A 26442-nucleotide genomic window follows, 5' to 3' on the forward strand; every position below is an offset into this window, starting at 1 on the left:
ATAAAACATCAAGGACGACAGTTTACAGAAGTGGCAATCAGAGCGGAAGGCCTGTGGATTGTTGCTGGCAAAAGGTTGATTAGCTCTGTAATCCATCCCTGTATTGTCTGCCAAAAGCAGAGAGGAAAACTGGAAGTCCAGAAAATGGCCGACCTTCCCCCAGAACGTCTGAGCATGTCTCCTCCCTTTACATATGTAGGGTTGGATGTTTTTGGTCCGTGGGAGGTAATCACCCGAAGAACTCGAGGTGGAGCAGCTCAGAGTAAGCGATGGGCGATCCTTTTCACGTGCATGAGTACTAGGGTTCTGCATATAGAAGTCATTGAGTCCATGGACTCAAGTAGCTGCATCAATGCATTACGCAGACTTTTTGCTTTAAGAGGGCCTGTGAAGCAGCTGAGGTCAGACTGTGGTACAAACTTTGTTGGAGCATGTTCTGAATTAGGAATAAGACAAGATGATCAGAGTCAAGACAAGATCCTGAGATACCTCTACGAACACGGCTGTACATGAGAGTTCAACCCTCCACATGCCTCGCATATGGGAGGTGTGTGGGATTGGTGTAACCAGGAGGATACTGGACTCCATGTTGTCTCACGGTAAACACAGTTCCCTGACTCATGAAGTGCTCTGTACCTTGATGGCAGAGGTGTCTGCTATAATCAATGCAAGGCCATTAATCCCAGTCTCCTCCGATCCTTCTTCACCACTGCTGCTGACTCCTGCTATGATAGTAACGCAGAAACCTGGTGTACCACCTCCAGCTGGCGAGTTTGTTGGAAAAGAACTTTTGAAGTGCCAGTGGAGACGAGTACAGGTACTTGCTGATGAATTCTGGACGCTCACCTTCCTGGCTCTTGAAAAGTAGTTTGGCTGGCTGTTTATCTATGTTCACACTCAGGGAGTTTAACACATAGAGAGAACAGTACATTATATATTTTTGAACATATAGCATAATGATAATACTAGTTATTGTAAACTTTACAAACCACCCAACAGTATTCAAAGGAGCTTGCAAAGCAAAGCGTCTGGACTTCTTTAAGTTGCTTGAAGACGTTTCACCTCTCATCTGAGAAGCTTCTTCAGTTCTAAGGTCAAATGGTATAGTATAGTATAGTATAGTATAGTATAGTATAGTATAGTATAGTATAGCACGTATAGTGCATCTGCAGGTAAATGAACATCAAATCTCTAAGACAGACTGAAATCTGTATATTTATCACCCTTATGATAAAACCCATGTCAGCCATTGGTTTATGGACTTAGTATTTTGAAGCCTCAACATTTGCTTTATTGCTATTGCTACGTTGCTAGAGGAGAACTTTAATAGCAGGCTTGTACAAAGTGAGGCTTTGTGCTCACATTTGCTGCAAACACTTGTTTTACCCTGTTTGATGCAAAATTCACTTGAAATCAGGCAAGAACTGGACTTGTTTTTTATAATGTGTTCTTGTGAATTGATTGTGTATCGCGTATGTTTGATTTGACTTTCTGCAAGACAACAGTCGCCCGCTGGCCAAAAAAGTTTTCCAAATACCTCCACGTGATCTAGCCTGGATTTAGAAAAGAATAGCAAAAAAAATCTGCACCTCCTGCTTCAGATGCAATTTGTGTTTCTGTGTTCAGAGGCAGCGGTGAGAGGAGAGACCTCGGATCATCCAGCTGGAGAGCCTGACCATGAGGAGTCTACCTTAACTCAGCTCTTCCAGGGCACCCTGCAGACTCGGCTGCTGGCATCGGTGAGGGATGACGTGAACGCCAGTGAGCCAGCGAGTCAGACCTTCTGAGGACGGTTTCACTTTTCTCTCTTCCGTATAATTGACTCTTTCCTCTCTCTCTCAGCTCCTTGTCTCAGAGTGGGAGGGATTTGAAGCACAAAGGGAGGATGTCATGGTCCTGGGTCGAGCGACCCAGTGTTTGAGTTTTATGTATCTTTTGTATTCATTTGTGCCCTAGTTTAGCTCATCTAGTTTATTTTGAGATTGCTGTTTAGTCCTTTGTTCCTTAGTTGTTTATGTCATCTCCCCCTGTACTAAGTCTCCCTGGTTCATGCGTCATGTCTGCGTGGTTATGTTTAGTTCATGTCATGTCTAATCTCGATGTTTCCTGTTTTACTTTGAAAGTCTGTATTCAATGTCAGTGTATTCAGTTTCACTTCTCTTGTCCCGTCGTTAAGTTCATGTGTGTCAGCTGTGCTCCCATGTGTGGCCACTTCCCCTGATCATCCCTCATGTGTATTTAGTCTCTGTGTTTCATACAGTCTGTGTCGCGTCGTCTGTGTTTCCACCCTCCATGTCCTCACGGCCAGTCTGTACAATCATCGTCATGGTTTTCTGAGTCTCCTTAGTTTATCAGTATCTGTTTCCCAGTTTAGTTTAGGTTCAGTTTAGTCACGGTGTTTCTGCTTTGTGTTGAGACCTGTCATCAGCCACAATAAAGGCTCGCTTTCAGTTTAAGTTTACTCCGGTCTACTCTCTTGTGTTCGCACCTGGGTCCACCACACACACCACTGCACGGTCTGTCCCCTCAGATCGTGACAGAGGAGCTTGTCATTTGGTTGGCTGATATGGATGTCCGCCTGAGTGAGGTTGACTAGCTGACAGTGTTGGGTGTAACGCGTTACTGTATTTAAATTACTTTTCCACTGAAAAAGTAGAGTAACTAATTACTGTTCATTTTTAGGTATTTTAAATACAGTTACTTACAATGTACTTGCGTTACATTGTAAAATAACTAAACTCGCTGAAAATCATTATTTAATTTCAATAATTTATCTTCTAAAGGTAAAAATAAACTCTGCCGCTTTAACATCGCTGTAGTGCAGCTGTACGTCATTTCGCGCCAGTTTGCCGCATAGTCGTATTCTACAGCCGAAGATGTCGGACTCAGCTGAAGCGAGGGCCTGTTTTATGAAATGGAAATATTCCCGTCACTTCACTTTTCTAAAACAAGCAGACGAGAACATTACGGTAATATGTAAGCTGTGTCCTGGGGAGAAAAAATTATCGGCCGCTGTCAATAGCACGAGTAATCTGCTGAAGCACCTGACACAGAAGGCTTTGTCTGTGCTGCCGAGTGAGCCATCTTCATCATCCATGGATAACACCGCGGCAACTCCTGCTAAGCAGACGAAACTTGATTTCACTTCAGCAACACAGAAAGTGTCTGAAGGTGAGCTTAAGAAAATGATTGCAGGTTATGTTGTGGAAGAGATGCTACCGCTGCGTACTGTAGAGTCTCTGTCTTTTAGGTGCATATTAAACAAAATACCTGTGTGTGGCAAAAAAGCAGCACTGCATGATCGAAAAACGTTTTCTACTTACTTAGATAAGTGTTACTTACTTACTTAGATAAGGGTGGCTGTAGCTCAGGTGGCAGGTCAGCCACTAATCAGAAGGTCGGTGGTTCGATCCCAGGCTGCCTCCTGGCTGCATGCCAAATATCCTTGGGCAAGATACTAACCCCATGTTTGCCTACTGGTGGTGGTCAGAGGGCCCGGTGGCGCCAGTGTCCGGCAGCCTCGCCTCTGTCAGTGCGCCCCAGGGCAGCTGTGGCTACAGTGTAGCTTGCCATCGCCAGTGTGTGAATGTGTGTGCGAATGGGTGGATGACTGAATGTAGTGTGAAGCGCTTTGGGGTCCTTAGGGACTAGAAAAGCGCTATACAAATGCAGGCCATTTACCATTATGCTGACATGGAAATGGAGCTTAAAGAGACATTCGAGAGTTTGGAATATATTTCCACGACTGCTGACATTTAGACGAACCATAACAAAAGTTTTCTCGGAATGACGGCACACTGGATTGATCCTTCTACTTTTGTACGAGGACATGCTGCGCTAGCATGTAAAAGAGTTCGAGGGAGACACACATATGATGTCATCGGCAATGAAATCGAGCAAGTACATTCGGCTTATGGACTGAACTCTAAAGTGACAGCCACCGTGACAGACAACGGGTCCAATTTTATCAAAGCTTTCAGAATGTTCCAAAAATCAGACTCTGATGAGGAATCGGAAGAAGATGAAGAGATGACATTTACTGATGTTGAGCAGACCCTTTCCACAGAATCTGAAGGATAGTTTTCTCTCCCTCCACACTTAAGGTGTGCATCACACACACTGAACTTAATTTTTCATGATGTTGAGAAATGGCTTCAAGAAAATGAGGCAAAATTAATCTACAGAAGTGCAACTTCAAAGTGTTCTGCAATGTGGACAAAAGCAAACCGTTCTTCTGTTGCTTAAGAGTTGGTAGATAATTTTTTCAAGAAAAAACTCATAGTACCTGTTTCAACACGATGGAATTCATTTCACGATGCTCTGTTCAGGATCACTGACATTCCCCTTGCTGAATTAAATACTGTCTGCACTCAGTTTGGAATCAAATGCTTCACTGATCGGGAGTATCTGTTCCTAAAGGAGTATTGTATCGTGTTGAAGCCACTCACTGTTGCACTAGACATATTGCAAGGAGAAGAGAACTGCTATTTTGGAATCCTTCTTCCAACTCTGGAGATTCTAATGTCCAGGACGCTGGCACTGCAGGACGAGCTTAAGCTGACAGCATCCCTCCCTGATATCATTGTTAAGGTAATCTATATATAGCATTACCCTAAAATAAATTTTTGTTTTATTTATCATGCTCTGAAGTGTCTGATGTATTTTTTTCTCATAGGCGATCAAGGTGCGCTTTTCCTCAATGATGGACAATAAAGAAGCTCTCCTGGCTGCAGTCACTTTGCCTAAATTTAAGTTACGCTGGATCAGAGAAGAAGAGAAAAAAGACATGGTTAGGGCAATGCTTACTACAGAGTGCCGTGGGTTGTCTCTTGAAGACCAACAACCTGCTCAAGATCACAAGAACCCTGCTGACTCCACTGATGACTTTTTTTCATTTGAGGAGGACGACTCTACCTACTCTGCTGAAACAGAGGTGATGGAATATTTGAAATCTGCTGGGTCTGAGCTGGGTGTTCTTAGCCAGCTTCCCAGGATTAAGGCCATTTCACTGAGGAACAACACAGCCACACCATCAAGCGCACCAGTCGAAAGGCTTTTTAGTCTCGGCAATCTTGTGCTTACACCCAGAAGGAACAGACTGTCAAGTGAACGCTTTGAGAGACTTACATTAATGAGATACAACAACTTTTTCAAAAACAACACAGCTAAGTAGTACAAAAAATGTTTTGGAAAACATGAGTGCATACAGCATGCAGGAAATATGGTGCTCATTGGTTTGAGGAAGTTTCAGCGGAATTCTGTTTGTTAACCAAAGTTCAGAGTTAACTTCACTTTGTTGAATCGCATGACATGATTACATACATTATGTATGAATATGTTACTCATTGCTTTGAAAATGTAAAAATTTTAATGTTTACTGCGTGAAATATGTCATGTTTAACATTTCTTAAGTTAAGCTTTTTTGTTATTCAGATATGTTGCAGAAAAATATATTTGTTATTCTGAAATTGTGTTTCCTAGCTAAGGAAAGTTACATTCCTTACTAAAAAATGTAAATATTAAAGAATGCTTTTTTTTATAGAATGTAATAAAGATGATTCAGGAAGCGAAAAGGCAAAACTATTTCATGTTGACTCGTATTTTTAAATGATTTATTATTTTAAGAGTTTAATTTATATTGTTTGTCCACTCAAGGTTTATGGGGATTTTAATAAGTATTTAGTTAAATTACTTATTGAGTAATTAAGTTACTTTTCAGACACAGTAATTAGATAAGTATTTTAAATACAATATTGATTGAGTAATTAGTAATAGTAATTAATTACTTTTTTAAAGTAACTTACCCAACACTGCCAGCTGATAGGAAACGCCTGTGAAAAACTGAAACAACTGCAGGTGTGGGCTTGTTTTGATATGACATATATTTGATATGATACATATGTCAGAGACATTGTCCTAAACTGGACTAACAAAGGACCGTGAGTCCAACATGAAACTTACCTTACATAACGTAAGGCTGAAGTTCATTGATAATTTTAATCATAAACTTGTTGAAATATTTTTACTGAACATGCAAACATCTGCTGATGAAAATGTGTTGATTTATTGGTCTGTTTTGAAGGTGTTGCTATTTCTAATGTGTTTTATCACTTTCTGATGTTTTATTAATTAAACAATACATGTATTAATTGTGGTGTTATCTGTAGATATAGTATTTATATATATATTTATTTATAGTATAGCAAATATATTTAATTATTACTGTTTAAATGACTAATATGTGACATGTATTAGTAGTGATGTTGTGCTGAGGGTTAAAATGCCTTTTTGTCTTTTGGTATATTACGAAATGACAATAAACCATTAATATATGTCTATGCTGTGCTCGTATTTATTTTACCCTACTCAAATTCAATTTATGATACATTTTATTTTGAAAGACTTAAAATGGTTCTTTAAAGAACCACTCAAAAAAGGTTCTTTAAAATGCTCTTTTAAAAGAACGATTTGAAGGACCTTTTTAAAAATGGTTCTTTAAAGAACCATTTTAAATCTTTCAAAATAAAATGTATCATAAATTGAATTTGAGTAGGGTAAAATAAATATGAGTACAGTGGTCTGCGCTGACGTGATAAATAACATGACTGCTGCTGCCCTCACCTGCAGGCTGCTGAATAACAACACAAATTAGGATGGATGATGAGCTTTCTGAGCCACCCAAATTGCGAGCGGTATTCAAACACAGCCGTTTTATCAGTGTGAAGTCTAAAGTAGGCCAGCGGAGAGGAGAGCAGAGTGCCTCACGCCTCCTAATTGAGATGTCACAGATTCGGCCTGTTTACCTCAGTGAGCGCGTGCTGCAGAAGGGTGGAAAATCTCTCCGGCACACAGGAGGCCATGAATCCAGAGTTAGGACCAAAATAAAATGTCTGCTGAACAGCAACATGTTTAATAGATCCATCAGACAAACAGCATAGACGTCTGGTCCTGAAGACAGTGTACTGCATGTTTCAGATATTGGCTCTACAGAGCAGCCAGAGCTCAAACTTTAGGTTCTGATCCTGATGACTGTCTCACAGCAGAAAGGTGTGAGAGAGTCTGCACTGTTTTCATCTTCAGACTGCAGTAAATGAAACGCAGCACACTCCGAACTGCAGGTCAGAGGCTGCATTCACACAGACCCTCCAGCCAGGTGTTGTCCATGTTTCAGCCAATGAAAGCTGTAATCTTTGGGGTTCGGGGTTGGTCACAGTCGACCTGTGTTTGTAGAATTTCTGCTTATTTGGAAAAGCCAAATAAAAAAGCTATGGAAGGAAAACTGAGAGGTCAGAATGAATGAAACTTCATTTGACTGGCTCAGGCATCTCCACCAAAGAAGGCTCTTTGGTGTTAAGAAAAAACTTTTAGCCTATGTTAAGAAAAAACAAAAATATTTTATTTAAATAAAAAAACACAATGGTGGTGAAGGAAACAAAGAGAAACTGGCTTCTTTTGTGTTTACAGGCTGTTCTATTGTTTATCTGTCTTACACACTCTGCCAAACAACAAATACAAAATTAAATAAAAAGTCAAAATATCTCTTCCAGTGAACATAAAAAAATTTCTGTGATATAAAGTTAAGTCTTTTGTGCAATTTGGCGCATATCAAACAAATAAATTAATAATCCAAAAAGTAGCTATATTAATACTGAAACAAACAAGAAAAGAAGGTAAAATATTCCCTCCAAACAAAACTTATAAATTATTCCATCCTAGGCATCCAGGTAAGCCTGGTGGGTCGCCGGGAGGCTCCAGTTGAGGGGTGGGTACTGTCATGGTCCCCATTGTTAAGTCAAATTGTTGAATGTGTCATTGTGGTTCTTAAATTTGTAAAGTCTTAGTTCAAGCAGTAGGATCAAAGTCATTCCTTTGTCTCTGACCACCTCTCCAGCCACTCTGTGCTGGGGGAGGTTTTATTGCAGATACATCCTATCTGAAAGATCTGATTCTTGTGTGGTAAGCTTCCTGCCCTTCTGTGGCTTCACTGTGTTGTGCATGGTGAAACAATACAGGAACTGATGATGAGATGAGATGATGAGATAGCCTTTATTTGTCAGTTGCAGGTCTTTTGCCCACAACCGAGATGACAGACCTTGCCGACCGTACATACAATACACAAACATCACATTGGGGAGACAGGTCAGGCTAGGTAGCGAGGAAAAAAAAACATTGAAATGTGTAACACAAAAGGATAATACAGGAATGCACAGATATCAACACACCATAGCACAATAAACACAGACAGCAACATGGGAAAGAGTTCCAGTGTGTACATCTGATCTGGGACTGCTGCAATCTTTCGACTGCGCCTCCAACTGACCCGATGTGTCACGGGTTGCTCTGAGGATCCACTCGCAGGACTCCGGAGTGTGTTGTAACAGAGACAGTTTATTCACAAATATCTTCACCAAGTGTATTTACAGGCAGTGCGAGGACAGTGCTATATACAAGATGTGCGAGGACGGGTTCCAGGGCTCCAGGGAAAACAAGGGGATCACACACACGCTCACGCCAACCTCTCTCCGCTAGTGACCAGCCACCTCATACACGCTCCACACGGGGAAACACGGGGACGGGTCCGGGGAATCTAGAACAGAGAGACAAGTGTTACTTTCTGAGGCGGAAGTGTGGGAAACTAGGGCTCGACGTGTACTGACAGGAGTCTTCACAACAATCCAGCGTTGAACAGCTGATCTCCTCCTTCTGATATACCAGCTGGTCTGATGAGGCCCAGGTGTGCATGATCCGGGAGGGCGTGGGCCGAGGGCGTGAACCCGCCATGAGTTCCGCCCCGGCAAGACAGGGGAGGGGGAGAGAGATTGCTGATCAGTGCCTTGCCGACCCCGCAGGTCGTGACAGTACCCCCCCCCCGCCAACGGGAGCCTCCCGGCGACCCCCAGTCTTCCCAGGGTGAGCCGCATGGAACCGCCGAACCATGGCCCGGTCCAGCAGAGCCGCCCGCGGGACCCAGGAACGCTCCTCAATGCCATAGCCCTCCCAGTCCACAAGATACTGCAGGCCACGGCCCCGGCGCCTGACGTCCATAATCCGAGACACGGAGAAGGCCGGACGGCCAGCGACGACCCGGGCGGGCGGAGGGGGTCCGGAAGGAGGGCACAGAGGACTGGAACAGTGAGGTTTGATCTGCGAGACATGAAACACGTTGTGGATACGCATGGTCCTGGGGAGCTTGAGACGCACAGAAACGGGGTTAACAATGGAGTCCACTTCGAACGGGCCAATGAAGGAGGGGGAGAGCTTTTGCGACTCCGTCCTGAGAGGCACATACCGGGTCGAGAGCCAAACCTTCTGTCCAGGTGAGTAGGCCGGGGCCAGGGACCTGCGGCGATCCGCCTGCCGTTTGTTCCGGCACCGCCGCAGGTGCTGCTGAACAGAGGGCACAAAGTGCTCACCTTCGATGGCAGGGAACAGGGGAGGTTGGTACCCCAGGGAGGCCTCGAACGGGGAGACGCCTGTGGCCGACGAGGCAAGGCTATTGTGAGCGTACTCCACCCACGTCAGTTGCTCACTCCAGGTGGTCTGATTAGTGGACGTCAAGCAACGGAGAGCCGTTTTGAGTTCTTGGTTGGCCCGTTCCGCTTGACCGTTGGTCTGTGGATGAAAACCTGACGAGAGACTAACCTGGGCCCCCAAGGAGGCGCAGAACTCCCTCCAAACACGTGACGTGAACTGTGGGCCTCGGTCCGAGACCACTTCAGCAGGGATCCCGTGGAGGCGAAACACATGAGTTGACAGAAGCCGGGCGGTCTCCAGGGCAGTGGGGAGCTTGGGGAGAGCGACAAAGTGGGCAGCTTTAGAGAAACGGTCGACAACGGTGAGGATGACTGTGTTACCTGATGACGGCGGAAGACCAGTGACAAAGTCAACCGCAATGTGGGACCAGGGGCGGCTTGGCGTAGGCAAGGGATGAAGTAGGCCGGCAGCAGGCTGGTTGACCGGCTTATTCTGGGCACAGGTTGGACAGGCAGCGATGAAGTCTTGGACGTCCTTGGCCAATGTAGGCCACCAGGCGAACCGCTTGATGAAGGTGACGGTGCGATGAACGCCCGGATGACAGGTGAGTTTTCCGCCGTGGGCCCATTGTAGCACTCGTGAGCGAACCAACGTGGGAACAAAGAGCACTCCCGGGGGACCAGTACCTGGATCCGGTTCCGCCCGCTGGGCCTCCCGTATGGCGGACTCGATCTCCCATGACAGGGCCCCGATAACGCACGTGGGAGGGAGAATGGGAGCCTCACGGGTGGGGTCCTCTGAGGTGGTGAATTGGCGGGAAAGGTCATCGGGTTTCACGTTCCGGGAGCCGGGCCTGTAGGTGATGGTGAAGCAGAATCTGGTAAAGAACAGAGCCCACCTGGCTTGTCGAGCATTTAGTCGTTTAGCCGACCGGATGTATTCGAGGTTCCTGTGGTCAGTCCATACCACAAAGGGTTCTGTTGCGCCCTCTAGCCAGTGGCGCCACTCCTCCAGGGCGAGTTTGATTGCCAACAGCTCCCTGTCCCCGATGTCGTAATTCTGCTCTGCAGGAGAGAGACGACGAGAGAAGTAAGCACAAGGGTGGAGCTTACCGTCTAGTTGCTGGGAGAGAACTGCTCCGACCCCTACATCCGAGGCGTCCACCTCCACGATGAACTGCCGCTTGAGATCCGGTTGCCGGAGGATGGGCGCCGACGCGAAACGTTTCTTCACAACAATCCAGCATTGAACAGCTGATCTCCTCCTTCTGATATACCAGCTGGTCTGATGAGGCCCAGGTGTGCATGATCCGGGAGGGCGTGGGCCGAGGGCGTGAACCCGCCATGAGTTCCGCCCCGGCAAAACAGGGGAGGGGGAGAGAGATTGCTGATCAGTGCCTTGCCGACCCCGCAGGTCGTGACACGATGTCCACATCAGAGGGGAGGTAAGCGTTGGAGGTGGCGTTGGATCCGGGGTAGGGAGGGTGATGCGTCAGTGAGTGCTTATCAGTATCAGTATATGTATGTGTGAGCGTGTCCATAGTTCAGCTGAGACAGTGTCCTTCGCCCTGCCAGGCTAAGTAAACAGTCTTCCAGCCAACCCAGGTGGCCTTGCATGGAATGGGAAGGAACAGACTAAACACAGTCGTCATCAGGGTGTTTTGTTCAGCTCCGGCCTTGCAGCTGGCGCCAAAGGGGTATCCGCATAAGTGATGGTATTTTTTACTTTAGTGCGAACAGCTCATATGAATTTCAAAGCAGTTCTACAGTCCAACACTGGTCTCTCAATCTCCCGTTGGAGAGCCGCGAGCTTCGCCATACTTGCGTTCTGTGATGTTGTCATTTCTTGTGCTGAAGGAGCCAATTTCTGAGAACCCACGGCAGTGTGCCTCCCCGAGATGTCATCCAATTTGCGCCCAGAGACGTTATTCTGGGCTAGCCATTCCGAGATTTATCCAGTCTGCAGTCAGAGATCTTATTCTGAGTATTCACAGCAGCCGTAGCCTCTCCAAGATCTTATCCGTGCTGACTCAATGAGCCCATTTTGAGAAACTCACGCCTCCCCCATCGTTCCAATCCCAGCAGGCAGCCTTGTGGGGGTTTGAACAGCCGGTTCCACTTTCTTAATTCTTCAATAAGCCAGGGCCAAGCCAGCTCCGATCAGCCAGAACCCTGCTACCATGGTTCCGAATACAGTGGGGCAAAAAAGTATTTAGTCAGCCACCGATTGTGCAAGTTCCCCCACCTAAAATGATGACAGAGGTCAGTAATTTGCACCAGAGGTACACTTCAACTGTGAGAGACAGAATGTGAAAAAAAAATCCATGAATTCACATGGTAGGATTTGTAAAGAATTTATTCGTAAATCAGGGTGGAAAATAAGTATTTGGTCAATAACAAAAATACAACTCAATACTTTGTAACATATCCTTTGTTGGCAATAACAGAGGTCAAACGTTTACTATAGGTCTTTACCAGGTTTGCACACACAGTAGCTGGTATTTTGGCCCATTCCTCCATGCAGATCTTCTCGAGAGCAGTGATGTTTTGGGGCTGTCGCCGAGCAACACGGACTTTCAACTCCCGCCACAGATTTTCTATGGGGTTGAGGTCTGGAGACTGGCTAGGCCACTCCAGGACTTTCAAATGCTTCTTACGGAGCCACTCCTTTGTTGCCCGGGCGGTGTGTTTTGGATCATTGTCATGTTGGAAGACCCAGCCTCGTTTCATCTTCAAAGTTCTCACTGATGGAAGGAGGTTTTGGCTCAAAATCTCACGATACATGGCCCCATTCATTCTGTCCTTAACACGGATCAGTCGGCCTGTCCCCTTGGCAGAAAAACAGCCCCATAGCATGATGTTTCCACCCCCATGCTTCACAGTAGGTATGGTGTTCTTGGGATGCAACTCAGTATTCTTCTTCCTCCAAACACGACGAGTTGAGTTTATACCAAAAAGTTCTACTTTGGTTTCATCTGACCACATGACATTCTCCCAATCCTCTGCTGTATCATCCATGTGCTCTCTGGCAAACTTCAGACAGGCCTGGACATGCACTGGCTTCAGCAGCGGAACACGTCTGGCACTGCGGGATTTGATTCCCTGCTGTTGTAGTGTGTTACTGATGGTGACCTTTGTTACTTTGGTCCCAGCTCTCTGCAGGTCATTCACCAGGTCCCCCCGTGTGGTTCTGGGATCTTTGCTCACCGTTCTCATGATCATTTTGACCCCACGGGATGAGATCTTGCGTGGAGCCCCAGATCGAGGGAGATTATCAGTGGTCTTGTATGTCTTCCATTTTCTGATGATTGCTCCCACAGTTGATTTTTTCACACCAAGCTGCTTGCCTATTGTAGATTCACTCTTCCCAGTCTGCTGCAGGTCTACAATACTTTTCCTGGTGTCCTTCGAAAGCTCTTTGGTCTTGGCCATGGCGGAGTTTGGAGTCTGACTGTTTGAGGCTGTGGACAGGTGTCTTTTATACAGATGATGAGTTCAAACAGGTGCCATTCATACAGGTAACGAGTGGGGGACAGAAAAGCTTCTTACAGAAGACGTTACAGGTCTGTGAGAGCCAGAGATTTTCCTTGTTTGAGGTGACCAAATACTTATTTTCCACCCTAATTTACGAATAAATTCTTTACAAATTCTACCATGTGAATACATGGATTTTTTTTTCACATTCTGTCTCTCACAGTTGAAGTGTACCTCTGGTGCAAATTACTGACCTCTGTCATCATTTTAAGTGGGGGAACTTGCACAATCGGTTGCTGAATAAATACTTTTTTGCCCCACTATAGGTAGATATCTTCAGCACTCAGGCTCACCCAAGCCCAAACTTCTCGTTGAGAAAGGGGTGTCAATTGCATTTAAGGACCAGTTGATCCAATCCATAATTCCTCTTTTAGGTTTTAGAGAACAGACTGTGAGAGAATGTTCCAGGGAAAATACAAAAAAAACCACGAGACTAGACAAGGACATAAGCAGGGACGATAAGGGAGAGGAGGAAAAGTGCGTCCGCCTCCTCCGAGAGCCAAAGAAGAAACTGAACCATATATTGGGTGTGGGGGAGATTACCATTTTATGACTAAGGATGTTGTTAGAAACAGTTGGAAATCACGCACACAGAGAGACACACATTCTCACACACTCACTCAAACACAAACAGACACACATACACACACATTCTCATATGCATACACACACACACACATACACACACATTCTCACATGCATACACACACACACGTTCTTGCACATGCATATAGATGTTTACACATTCACACACATAGTGCCTTGTCTTAGAACGATTTGGGGTTTTTACGGTGGGAGGTGCTTTTGCTGTGATGTGTATTGTGTGAACTGTTTTCCCAATAAAAGGCAGCAAGCGGAGGCCGGATATGGGGTCATTTTGTGCTAGGATTCGAAGTGCGTTCCTGAGATACCGACGAGGCCTCCCTTGCAAGTAAATCGATCGATCGCTGACTGTCTTGTTTTCTTCATGATGAATAAGTCTCTAGAATTAGCGGGACTTGTGGAAACACTGACCCAACATTTATTTGGTCCTTCCGAGCTGGAACCCAACACATCGCATCCACCGAGGAGAGGGAGATGACGCCGCCGTAGTCTGCTAGTAGCCAGCGTCTGGGACGCCTGACGAAAGCCCTGGTGCTTAACTTTGTCACCAGGCCGGACAGTTTGCGTCTGAACTCCCCTCGGGTTGGATGGCGATTGACGGGATCCAGAGAATTTTCCGATGAACGAAAACAACACGAACAGTGAGTAGAAAAGGCCTTATACGTCACTGAGACTGCGCGTGCAGACGCGGGTCCGGGGGAGCGCTGGTTGCGCGGTTTCACGCAAACCTAAAACAATAGAGAGCGCCTACGTGACCGTGTGGTTAAACGCAGGTACATGAGTGCGCAAGCTGTGCGTGTAGACGCAAGCTACCTGGTTTCTCCACCAGTTTTTTTCTGTAATTTTTTTTAAGGAGGTCTGGCTTCTCCGCCAGTTTCAAGGAGGTCTGGCTTCTCTGCCAGTGTTTTTAATTTTTGTAAGGAGATTTAAGATGGTTTCTCCACCAGTTTTAAGGAGGTCTAAGCAGGTTTCTCCACCGAATAGAAGGAGAGTTAAAAACGTTTTTCTCCGCCGCTGAGGGCGTTGAGTGTTGGTTTTCTCCACCGAAAGGAGGTCAGAGCTCTTGTATGTGTCTATTTTGTGTGTGTGCGGGCCAGACGTGGTCTGCGTGAGTGTGGCTGATTGTTGTCTTGTAATGGAGAATAAACTGAGTAAGTCTCCCTTGAAAGAGGATGAAATACACTGTAAAGTATTTATTGGGCAGCACGTGGTGTGTAGACCGTTGAAGAATGAAGTGAAATTGTGTGCAAAACAAAAGTGAGGGTGAATGTGTCTGACGTCACAGTGTGTGTGAAAAGGTATCCAGCTGGGGCAGACGTGATACTGCAGGTCAACTGCCCAGTGGCCAAAGAAATAAAATATTTGTATGGATGAAATATGAATGATAACATGAAGAGTGTTTGGTGTTTCTCAGCCTGAAACAACTGCAATCCCACTTTCTTTTTTTTTAAGAAAGGAGGGTTAAAAAAAAACAGAGAGAGAAATGTGTGTTGTTTTAAGCAGTGATAAGAATAATGAAAACGTGATGAGAGGTACATAAAACACACACAAACAGAAAATGCATTAACCATACTAACCCTACATGCATATACACATACAACGAAACTCATGAAGACCAGACAGCATCTTCAGCATGAGATTCTGTTTGTCATCTTGTCCAAGTCACTAGTAAGATGAAAGTGATACATAGACTAGTGCAGACCTTCCCAAAGTGTGGGGCCCAGAGCCATTGCCAGAAAAAAAAAACAAAAAAAAACAACGCTGCTAGCATGGGGCGCCTACACAGACGGAAAGCAGGAGATGAAGCATTGCTGAATATGTTTTCAAACCAACTTCATTCTATGCCAAAGACTAGAAAATATGGTGAAGCATATCTTCCCTTTGGTTTCACCTGCACAAGTGCCAAGGTAGGTCTCCCCTGCAAAATTGGTTTTCCCTTAGTCGGGAGCACCGCTGGGCTCTTCAAATCACGGACAAACAGTATCCCACATTCTTGATTTTTAGTTCACAAACACTTGTTGTAATGACTAACTGACTACTCCTGACATTTTGGAGATGTTAGCTCTGTATACAGTAAAGTGCTCTCTCTCTCTCCTTTGCCGCTCTGCCTGGGCGGAGCTCACTGCGGTCTCCCGGTCCTGTCACTGTTATGTTGCCATTATGTCTCTACCATTTAAGGCTGGGACACAGACTTCTCGTCGCTGGATGATTGTGTGAGACACGTTAGTGATCCTCTCTAGCTCTTGTGAACGTTAGCTTGTGTAAGATTCGTGACTTTGTCTAACCTGCCTTTCCTGTGTGATAGTTCTCCCCCCCGGACCCGTGACCTCCCCGCTGTGTGGACGTGTGTGTGTTGGAGTATAGGAGAAGAGAACGAGTGCAAGAGAGTTTTCCCCTGGACCTTTCCCTTGGACCCTCAGAACCCTGGATTTCCCCCACTGTATATATTCTGCACTTGGTGTTTGTAAATAAACTCTGTGTTTGGAACTGACAACCCGCTCTGCGCTCAGCGAGTCCCTGCAACAGTTTGTGACAGAATCATCCAGCCACAAAAATGGACTCAGCAGATTCAGCGACCTCGACCCCCACTCTTGCCACATTGGCAGCGATGCTGGAGCGTCAGGAGCAAATGTTTATCCACATTCGAGGTGAGCTTGCAAACCTCACGCAGGCTGTGGCTCAGCAAACACCTCTGGCGGTGAATCCACCCGCCGCCGCACCCCCCACAGGAGACGCCAGCACCAGTTGTAAGTGCCACACCACCAGCTCCTACACCTGTTCTATTAGACAGATTTCTCCCTACACCTAAAGCTTTTTCTGGAGAACTTGGTAAATGCACTGGTTTGCTCACTCAATGTTTCCTCCAGTTTTGTCAGCAGCCGCAAGTTTTTTCTAGTGATGGTGCTAAAATTGCTTATATTGACCAGTTACTCCAGTATCGCACACTGACCTGGGCGCAAGCAGTGCTTCACGCTACCCCTGAAATGTCCTTTTCTGACTTCCTTGATAAATTTTAAAATGTGTTTGACAAAAAGTCCACTGCAGCCGCCGCTGGCCAACGCTTACTCGCTCTCAAACAAGGTAAGCGGAGCATGGCCAATTTTTCTATGCTCTCTTCCACTTTGGCTGAGCAGATGAAATGGGGGGAAAAGCCACTCAAGAGTGCGTTACTGACTAACATTATTGATGAACTCAAAAATGAACTGATGCTTTGTGAATTGCCTTCCTCCCTAGTTGCTCTCATGACCCTGTGTATTCGAGTGGACAATCGAGTACGCGCGCACTGGAGTTCACACGCACCCTCCCGTTATGAACCTCTGGGGCTTCACGGAGCCTCCACAGCGGCTTGTGGGCTGCGTGAATCTGAGGCCAGTGAAGAGGAGTAGGAGCCCATGGAGCTGGGACGCTCACGGCTTTCGCCCGTGAAACGCCATGGAGCGCTACATCACGGAGTCGCTCGTGGCAGGCTTGATTCGCCCTTCCTCTTCACCTGTCACGGCCAAGTTTTTCTTTGTGGCTATAAAGGATAAGTCTCTGCGGCCATGCATAGATTATCAGGTCCTGAACCAGATCACTGTGAAAAACAAATATCCTTTGCCGTTGCTTTCCTCTGCCTTTGAGCTGCTTCAAGGCATGACTGTTTTTAGCAAGCTGGATTTGCGCAATGCTTACCATCTAAGATAAGATAAGATAATATAAGATAAGCTAAGATAAGATAAGATAATATAAGATAAGATAAGATAAAACTTTATTAATCCCTCGGGCGGGTTCCTCTGGGAAATTCGGTTTCCAAAAGCACAGCACCGACAGAAGTTACAGAGTTACAGAATATTATATACACACACACACACACACACACACACACACACACACACACACACACACACATATATATAAATAAAATATACGAAGGGGATAAATAGAATAAATAGCAATAAAAATAAAAATACAAGTGAATTGCACATTTCAAGTATTGAGGTCTTTTGCACTGTTGACTATTAACAAAAGTATTGCACAAAAGTTATTGCACAGTGAAGTGAAGAGGCACTACAGCTTAGTTGTTCCCCCCTCCTTTGTCCTCCTGTTTCCCCTCCCTCTCCCCTCCAGAGAGAAGTTAAACAGTCTGATGGCGTGTGGGACAAAGGAGTTTTTAAGTCTGTTAGTTCTTGTCTTGGGGAGAAGCAACCTGTCACTGAACAGACTCTTCTGGTTGTTAATGGCCGTGTGCAGAGGATGCCCAGCATTGTTCATAATGTCCAGCAGTTTTTTAGTGTCCTTTTCTCTGCCACTGTCACCAGAGTGTCCAGCTTCATGCCGACCACAGAGCTAGCCTTCCTGATCGGTTTCTCCAGCCTGGATGAGTCCTTCTTTGCTGTGCTGCTCTCCCAGCACACCACAGCATAGAAAAGTACTCCAGCAACCACTGACTGGTAAAACATCCTCAGGAGCTTCCTGCAGACCTCCTGAGGAAGTACAGTCGGCTTTGGGCTTTTTTATACAGGTGCTCTGTGTTGCATGACCAGTCCAGTTTATTGTCCACCCACAGCCCGAGGTACTCCTCCCCCTCTATCTGAACCGGCAGTGGACCTTCTCTGGACCTCCCGAAGTCCACAACCAGTTCCTTAGTCTTTGAGGTGTTGAGTTGCAGGTGGTTTGTGTGACTCCATGCAACAAAGTTCCTCACCAGACTTCTGTACTCCTCTTCCTGATCATCCCAGATACACCCCATGATGGCTGTGTCATCTGCAAACTTCTGAATGTGGCATACTTCAGAGTTGTAGCAGAAGTCAGAGGTGTACAGGTGAAGAGAAGAGGGGACAGCACAGTTCCCTGTGGTGCTCCTGTGCTGCTGACCACAGTGTCAGACGTGATGTCCTTCAGCCTGACGTACTGTGGTCTGTCAGTGAGGTAGTCGGAGATCCAAGCCACCAGGCAGGGGTCCACCTCCATCCTGTTCAGTTTTTCCTGAAGCATACAGGGCCGGATGGTATTAAAGGCACTGGAAAAGTCAAGAAACAGGATCCTGACCGTGCCTTTTCCCCCATCCAGGTGTGAGTGGGCTCTATGCAGGAGGTATCTGGTGCGTATCAGGGAGGGGGATGAGTGGAAAACTGCATTCAACACCCACTTGAGCCACTTTGAATACCTCGTGATGCCTTTTGGTCTAACCAATGCTCCCGCAGTGTTCCAAGCCATGGTTAATGATGTGCTCTGTGACTTTGTCAATCGTTTTTGTGTACCTGGATGACATGCTTTCAAAGGTGCTTGCGGAGCACCAAGTTCACGTGAGGCAGGTCCTCAAATGCCTTCTGGAGAACCGGCTCTTTGTGAAGGGGGAGAAGTGCAAGTTCCACGTGACCTCGGTGGTTTTTCTGGGCTATGTCATCGAGAGGAGGAACTGAAGGACCGACCTTCCAAATCGTCGGCAGCTGCAACGTTTTTTGGGATTTGCAAACTTTTACAGGCAATTCATTCGTGATTTCAGTACAATCACTCTCCCACTCACTAAACTTACTTCTCCCAAAGTTTCTTTCCAGTGGGATTCTGCTGCGCAGCATGCCTTTACCCTGCTCAAGGAGAGGCTTTCTGCAGCGCCCATTCTCCGTCAACCGGACCTCACCCGGCAGTTTATTGTGGAGGTGGATGCATCAGACTCCGGAGTGGGAGCAGTCCTGTCCGAGCAGGAGGATGGCAAGCTCCACCCATGTGCCTTCTACTCTTGCCACCTCTCTCCCGCAGAATGTAATTATGACATCGGAGACTGGGAACTATTGGCCATCAAGCTCGCCCTGGAGGAGTGGAGGCACTGGTTGGAGGGAGCAGCGCAGCCATTCATCATGTGGACGGATCATAAGAACCTGGAGTACCTTCGTTCGGCCAGACGCCTCAACTCCCGGCAGGCCAGGTGGGCTTTGTTTTTTACCCGCTTTGATTTCACTATCACCTACAGGCCGGGGTCACGGAATATGAAGCCAGATGCCCTTTCCCGGCAGTTTGTCAGCACAGAGGAGGAATCGGACCCTGGACCCATCCTCCCGTCCGCCTGTGTTATTGGGGCAGTTTTATGGGAGATCGAGTCGCTCATCCAGGAGGCACAAGAATCTGAGCTGGACCCGGGAACCGGCCCGCCCGGCCGCCTCTTCATTCCTACATCTGTTCACCCTCAAGTTCTCCAGTGGGCTCACACCGCCCATTTCTCGTGCCACCCGGGGGTCCTCCGCACTGTATCCTTCCTCCGAAGCTACTTTTGGTGCCCCTGTATAACAAAGGATACCAGGGAATATGTGTCAGCCTGTTCTACGTGCGCCCAGAATCGTCCTCCCCCGGGCCTTCTTCAGCCTCTCCCCACACCGGCTCGCCCATGGTCACATATCTCCCTGGATTTCATCACTGGATTACCGCCCTCTTCAGGTAACACCGCAATACCATCTGCTCATGTCGACCATTTCTCCAAAACCACTCATTTCGTCGCCCTTCCGAAACTTCCCACGGCCCTGGAGACAGCTCGGCTCCTCACCGCCCAGGTGTTCCGGCTCCACGGGATCCCCGAGGATGTCGTCTCGGACAGAGGGCCGCAGTTTACGTTCCTAGTGTGGAGGGAGTTCTGCTCCGCTCTGGGAGCAAAGGTCAGTCTCTCTTCCGGGTTTCACCTACAGAGTAATGGACAATCTGAGCAGGCTAACCAGGAGCTTGAGGCTGCCCTCTGCTGCGTCGCCTCCCATAACCAATTGACCTGGAGTGAACAGCTTCCGTGGATTGAATACGTGCATAACAGCCACACCTCCACTGCCACGGGCAAGTCTCCTTTTGAAGCATCCCTGGGATACCAACCGCCTTTGCTTCCTGCTATCGAAGGTGAGCACACCGTTCCTTCTGTGCAGGCTCACAGGCCGTAGGTGCCGCCGTGCGACTCGAGCCACCCTACTCCGCACTAAAGAACGGAACAAGGCGCTCACTGACCACCGTCGGATGCCAGCCCCGGCGTATGCTGTGGGACAACAGGTATGGCTGTCTACTCGCTTTGTGCCACTATGGGTCGAATCTAAAAAACTGTCAACCCAGTTCATTGGCCCTTTTGCCATAGACGCCATTGTTAACCCTGTGTCTGTTCGCCTCAAGTTACCGCACAACATGCGCATTCATAACGTGTTTCATGTGTCCCAGGTCAAGCCGGTGCTCTCCAGCCTGTTGTGTCCCCGCAACCGTTTGTGACATATTTGACAGGAAAACAAGCATGTTTACTTTATCAGGTTTTGGCAGTGTGCGCAGGTGGTTAACAATAGGTGGTGTTGAAAGACCTGTTCTGAAGGTTTGCTTGTGGCTGGTATACGCAGATATTTCCGAACCATGTGTGACATCAATGGGAAAGATGGCGGCGCGTGAACAACGCGAGGCTCAGTGTCTCTCCAGTATCTGCTATTTAGCGGTTTTTTATCTACTTTTAACCGGATTATTCGTCCAGAATTGCTGTGCGTTGCTGACCTACAGCAGACAAGAGCTTCTGGACATCTGGACTCACAACTCCAACAGTTTTATCGCCGATCTCCGACTCATCCCAGAGATCTCCAGAACACCGGAGGCTGCCCACTCTCCCCGGCCGGGCGGAAGTGCACGCAGACGGCGCCGAGATCGTAAACAAAGGCGAGGTAGGCGCGGAGGGCTACGGGCTAAGCTAAAGCTAACACCACACCGGCTGCCTTTACCCAGTATTTTCCTCGCCAATGTCCGTTCTCTGGCAAACAAAATGGATGAGATACGGCTCTCCATCACTAACAACAGACGGATTATGGACTCAAATGTCATGTTTTTCACCGAAACATGGTTGAACAACAGCTGCCCGGACAATGCTATCGAGTTAGCAGGACGCCACACACACCGAGCCGACAGGCTAGCAGATGACTCCGGCAAGACCAGAGGTGGAGGTTTGTGCATTTATATTAACAATGCTTGGTGCATGAACTCCACTACTACTGAGAGTCACTGCTCACCTAATGCGGAGTTTTTAATGGTCAAATGCAGACCTTATTATCTCCCCAGAGAACTCACTTCGATCATACTCACTGCCGTGTATATCCCCCCCGACGCTAATGCTAGGTTGGCCATGAAAGAACTTTCTGCAGCCATTAACAAACACCAGAATAAACACCCCGAGGCTGCTTTTATTGTTGCTGGCGACTTCAACCACACTTTAAGGTCAGTCCTCCCCAGATTCCACCAACATGTCTCCTGCCACACCAGAGGAGACAAGACTTTAGACCATGTGTATTCCAACCTGGCTGGAGCCTACAAAGCCACACCCCTCCCCCACATTGGACAATCGGACCATCTCTCCCTGTTCCTTACACCTAGGTATTCACCACTCATCCAACGTGTGAAACCTGCTGTGAGGACAATTAAAGTGTGGCCAGAGGGGACAGAGGCAGTGCTCCAGGACAGATTTAAAAACACAGACTGGAATATGTTCACCCACACAGACCTGGACCAGTACGCCTCATCTGTACTGGATTACATCTCCGAAACCACAGACAGTGTCACCACCCAGAAACGGATCACCATGTACCCCAACCAGAAGCCTTGGATGAACCGGGATGTTCGTCTCCTCCTGAAGGCCCGCAACACTGCCTTTAGGTCAGGAGATGCACACGCCTACAGCACAGCCAGGGCTAATCTAAAGAAGGGCATCAAAAAAGCCAAACACCATTACAAAAAGAAGGTAGAAGAACACTTCTCCAACTCCAACCCCCGACGAATGTGGCAAGGACTCCAGACCATTACAGACTACAGGACCACCAAACCCTCCCCCGCATCCTCTGATGTCTCCTTCCTCAACGAGCTCAACAACTTTTATGCTCGTTTTGAGCGAGGGAACCCCACAACCACAACCAAAGCAGACATGACGCCAGACCACCAACCTCTGACTCTCTCCCCCACCGATGTAGGAGCGGTGCTGAGCAGGATCAATGTCCACAAGGCTGCAGGTCCTGATGGCATCCCCGGGCGTGTTCTCAGAGCGTGTTCTGGGGAGCTTGCAGGAGTGCTCACAGACATATTCAATCTGTCCTTGGCCCACGCTGTGGTACCGGCCTGCTTCAAATCCACCTCCATCGTCCCGATACCCAAAAACTCCAACCCATCTTGCCTCAATGACTACCGCCCAGTAGCACTCACCCCCATCATCACTAAGTGCTTAGAGCAGCTGGTCCTAGCACACTTCAAATCCTGTCTCCCCCCCACCCTGGACCCCCACCAATTCGCATACCGCCAGAACAGGAGCACAGAGGATGCAGTCTCCATCGCACTGCACTCTGTCCTCTCACACCTGGACAACAACAACACCTACGCCAGAATGCTGTTTATAGACTTCAGTTCAGCATTCAATACAATCCACCCCTCACAACTCATCAGGAAACTGACAGACCTGGGCATCAGTTCCCTCATCTGCAAATGGTTACTGGACTTCCTGACCAACCGCCCCCAACATGTCCGGCTGGATAACCACTGCTCATCTACCATCACAATGAACACCGGTGTACCACAAGGCTGTGTGATGAGCCCTTTCCTCTACTCCCTCTTCACCCACGACTGCAGACCTGCTGATGGTTCCAACACCATCATTAAGTTTGCAGATGACACCACGGTGATTGGCCTCATCAGTGACAACGATGAGGCCGCCTACAGGGAGGAGGTGGATCGTCTGGCTGAGTGGTGCGACACAAACAACCTGCTGCTTAACACCGAGAAGACCAAGGAGCTCATCGTGGACTACAGGAGGAATGCTGACCCACATCCACCCATCCACATTAAGGGGACGGCTGTGGAGCGTGTGAGCAGCTTCAAGTTCCTGGGAGTCCACATCTCCGAGGATCTCACCTGGACGACCAACTGCTCCAAGCTGGTCAAGAAGGCTCACCAGCGCCTCTTCTTCTTGAGGACTCTGAGGAAGAACCACCTGTCCTCAGACATCCTGGTGAACTTCTATCGTTGCACCATCGAGAGCATCCTGACCAACTGTATAACAGTCTGGTACGGGAACTGCTCTGCCTCGGACCGGAAGGCGTTGCAGAGGGTCGTGAAAACTGCCCAGCGCATCGCCGGAGCACCACTTCCTGCCATAAAAGACATCTACAGGAAGCGGTGTCTGAAAAGGGCTGGGAAAATCATCAAAGACCCCAGTCACCCATCACATGGACTCTTCACCCTCCTGCCCTCTGGGAGGCGCCACAGGAGCCTCCGGACTAAGACCACCAGGTACCGGAACAGCTTCTTCCCCACAGCTGTCAGACTCCTGAACTCTGCCTCCTGACAGCTGACCCACGTTAAACTCATGGACTGAACATACACACACACAATGGACAACTGTACCCTCAAACACACAATAATAACATGGAGTGAACCACCACTCACAACCACTAGCACTTTATATAGCCTCTGTAGAAACTATCTACACCCTCACTTATCTTAACTGCACTACTGTATAGCTCTGTGTAAATAATCATTCTGTACATTCAATAATCTTTAATCCTACAACTGTTTACAACTTGCATAGTTCCCATTTCTGTATAGCTGTATATCTCAGATTTCTGTAAAGTTATTTATTTCATATTCTGTATAGTTTTTCATATTTATATCCTGTTCATAGCTTGTACTCACTACAGCCTGTACATACTTAGTTATAGAATATTCACAACATACTTCATACCGTGTACATTATAACATACCATAATAGACCCATTTCTGTAATATACTTACATATCTATACTATTGCTAATATATATTGTAATATACCTATATCACTAAAGCACTTCTGGATGGATGCAAACTGCATTTCGTTGCCCTGTACCTGTGCATGTGCAATGACAATAAAGTTGAATTCTATTCTATTCTATTCTAAACATTTTTCATGCCTTTTCCACCAAGCCAGTGGATCGTCTTCTCCGTTTACGACCTCCTCGCTGAGATAACGGTTCATTTCTATCTGAGCCTTTTCCTCCAGTGTGCAATTTGGCAATTAGTTTGTCCAAACACAGAAATCAGTCCGTGCATGATTACATTGCTCCTCCCATCAAAAAGTCTGGACATGCGTGAATATATTGCCTATCGTCGGTTATTGGACTGACAATTGTCGCTTGGAAAATTTTTACATGTTGCCCAACCCTAGTGGGACCTGATGTAAACTTTTCGATACTTTAGCCCAGTGGTTCCCAAACATATTTTGTTAGACCCCCTTTGTATTACAAGAAAAATCTTCGCGCCCCCCCACCACCCAACCACACACACCCATATTTTGAGGTGTGAAATAACCTCCATCGTGGTTTATTTCACACCTCAAACATTTAGTAAACAATTAAGCAAATACAAGTAAACTGCAATAAATTACACGTAGAAATGAAATAAACTTCTAATTCTTTTACACTACGTCCACACCTACATGGTATTTTTGAAAATGCAGCTGATTCTATGCGTTTGGGCCTTTCGTCCACACGTAAACGGCGTTTTGAATAAACGAAAACGGCAATGTTTTAAAACTCAGTTTTTGCGTTACGTGTGGACGAGGAATACAGAGTTTGTCACGCAACGTCAAAGGTATGTGCCTTTTTTCACGCCACGCTGTGCGCCACGTTATTGTTTGCATGAGATTAATTTCTACAATGACAGATAGAGACAAAATACTGTTACTGTTAATCTTACTATCTTCAGTTTTTACACGCTTACAATTACACACACACAGTTACTGTCCCTCCATTTAGAAAGGCAGAGGCGTCACGGCGTCATTATTTTACGTGTAGTTGTTTTTTCGTTTGTAATAATATTCAACATTGCTATCAATAAATTTTTCAAAAATGCCTCTCTGTGCAAAATGGGTTTAAAAACATAAACAACTGTGGGATACTGTGATTTGGACAGGGAGAACAAATTGTGGCAGGATCAGCCTGATATTATTTGTATCCCACTGTAACTTTACTGTATAAAGAGCTAACATCTCCAAAATGTCAGGAGTAGTTATTTATTACAAGAAGTGTTTGTGAACTCCACGCAACATTGTAGAGGCGTGGAGATCAGGGGCAGTACCCCTGGACTGGCAGACCGGGTTGGTGGTCCCCATCTTTAAGAAGGGGGACCGGAGGGTGTGTTCCAACTACAGGGGGATCACACTCCTCAGCCTCCCTGGGAAAGTCTATGCCAGGGTGCTCGAAAGGAGAGTTCGTCCGCTAGTCAAACCTCGGATACTGGAGGAACACTGCTGTTTTCGTTCTGGTCGCGGAACACTGGACCAGCTCTTTATCCTCTCAAGGATACTTGAGGGTGCATGGGAGTTTGCCCAACCAGTCTATATGTGTTTTGTGGACTTGGAGAAGGCATTCGACCGTGTTCCTTGGGGTGTCCTGTGGGAGGTGCTGCGGGAGTATGGGGTGTCTGGCCCATTGCTACGGGCCATTCGATCCCTATACAACTGTTGCAAGAGCTTGGTTCGCATTGCCGACAATAAGTCGGACTCATTCCCGGTGGGTGATGGGCTCGGCCAGGGCTGCCCTTTGTCACCGATTCTGTTCATAATTTTTATGGACAGGATTTCTAGGCACAGCCAAGTGGCGGAGGGCTTTCACTTCGGTGGCCTCAGAATCTCATTTCTGCTTTTCGCAGATGATGTGGTTCTGTTGGCTTCATCAGGTGATGGCCTCCAGCTCGCACTGGAACGGTTCGCACCGAGTGTGAAGCAGCGGGAATGAGGATTAGCACCTCCAAATCTGAGGCCATGGTTCTCAGCCGGAAAACGGTGGAGTGCCCACTCCGGGTCGGGGATGAGTTCCTGCCCCAAGTGGAGGAGTTCAAG

General features: G+C 47.1%; 2 protein-coding genes across 2 annotated transcripts in view; one reads left to right on the forward strand and one right to left on the reverse strand.

Moving 5' to 3' along the window:
* gfra2b (GDNF family receptor alpha 2b) overlaps window positions 1–26442 on the reverse strand; it is a 156743-nt gene that overhangs the window by 116393 nt on the left and 13908 nt on the right. The gene's annotated exons all lie outside the window — the stretch shown is intronic.
* Window positions 4407–5212, forward strand: LOC147325379 (uncharacterized). The gene is made up of 2 exons (XM_086299896.1): window positions 4407–4590; window positions 4676–5212. The coding sequence occupies exons 1-2, from the start codon at window positions 4522–4524 to the stop codon at window positions 5171–5173; spliced, it is 567 nt and encodes a 188-aa protein (XP_086156022.1). The 5' UTR covers window positions 4407–4521; the 3' UTR covers window positions 5174–5212.

This window comes from Aulonocara sp. 'chitande type north' Nkhata Bay, linkage group LG7 (assembly GCF_057382095.1).
Source record: "Aulonocara sp. 'chitande type north' Nkhata Bay isolate Kocher_YH1m ecotype deep benthic linkage group LG7, A_spYH_male_GT1.1, whole genome shotgun sequence".
Taxonomy (NCBI): Eukaryota; Metazoa; Chordata; class Actinopteri; order Cichliformes; family Cichlidae; genus Aulonocara; species Aulonocara sp. 'chitande type north' Nkhata Bay.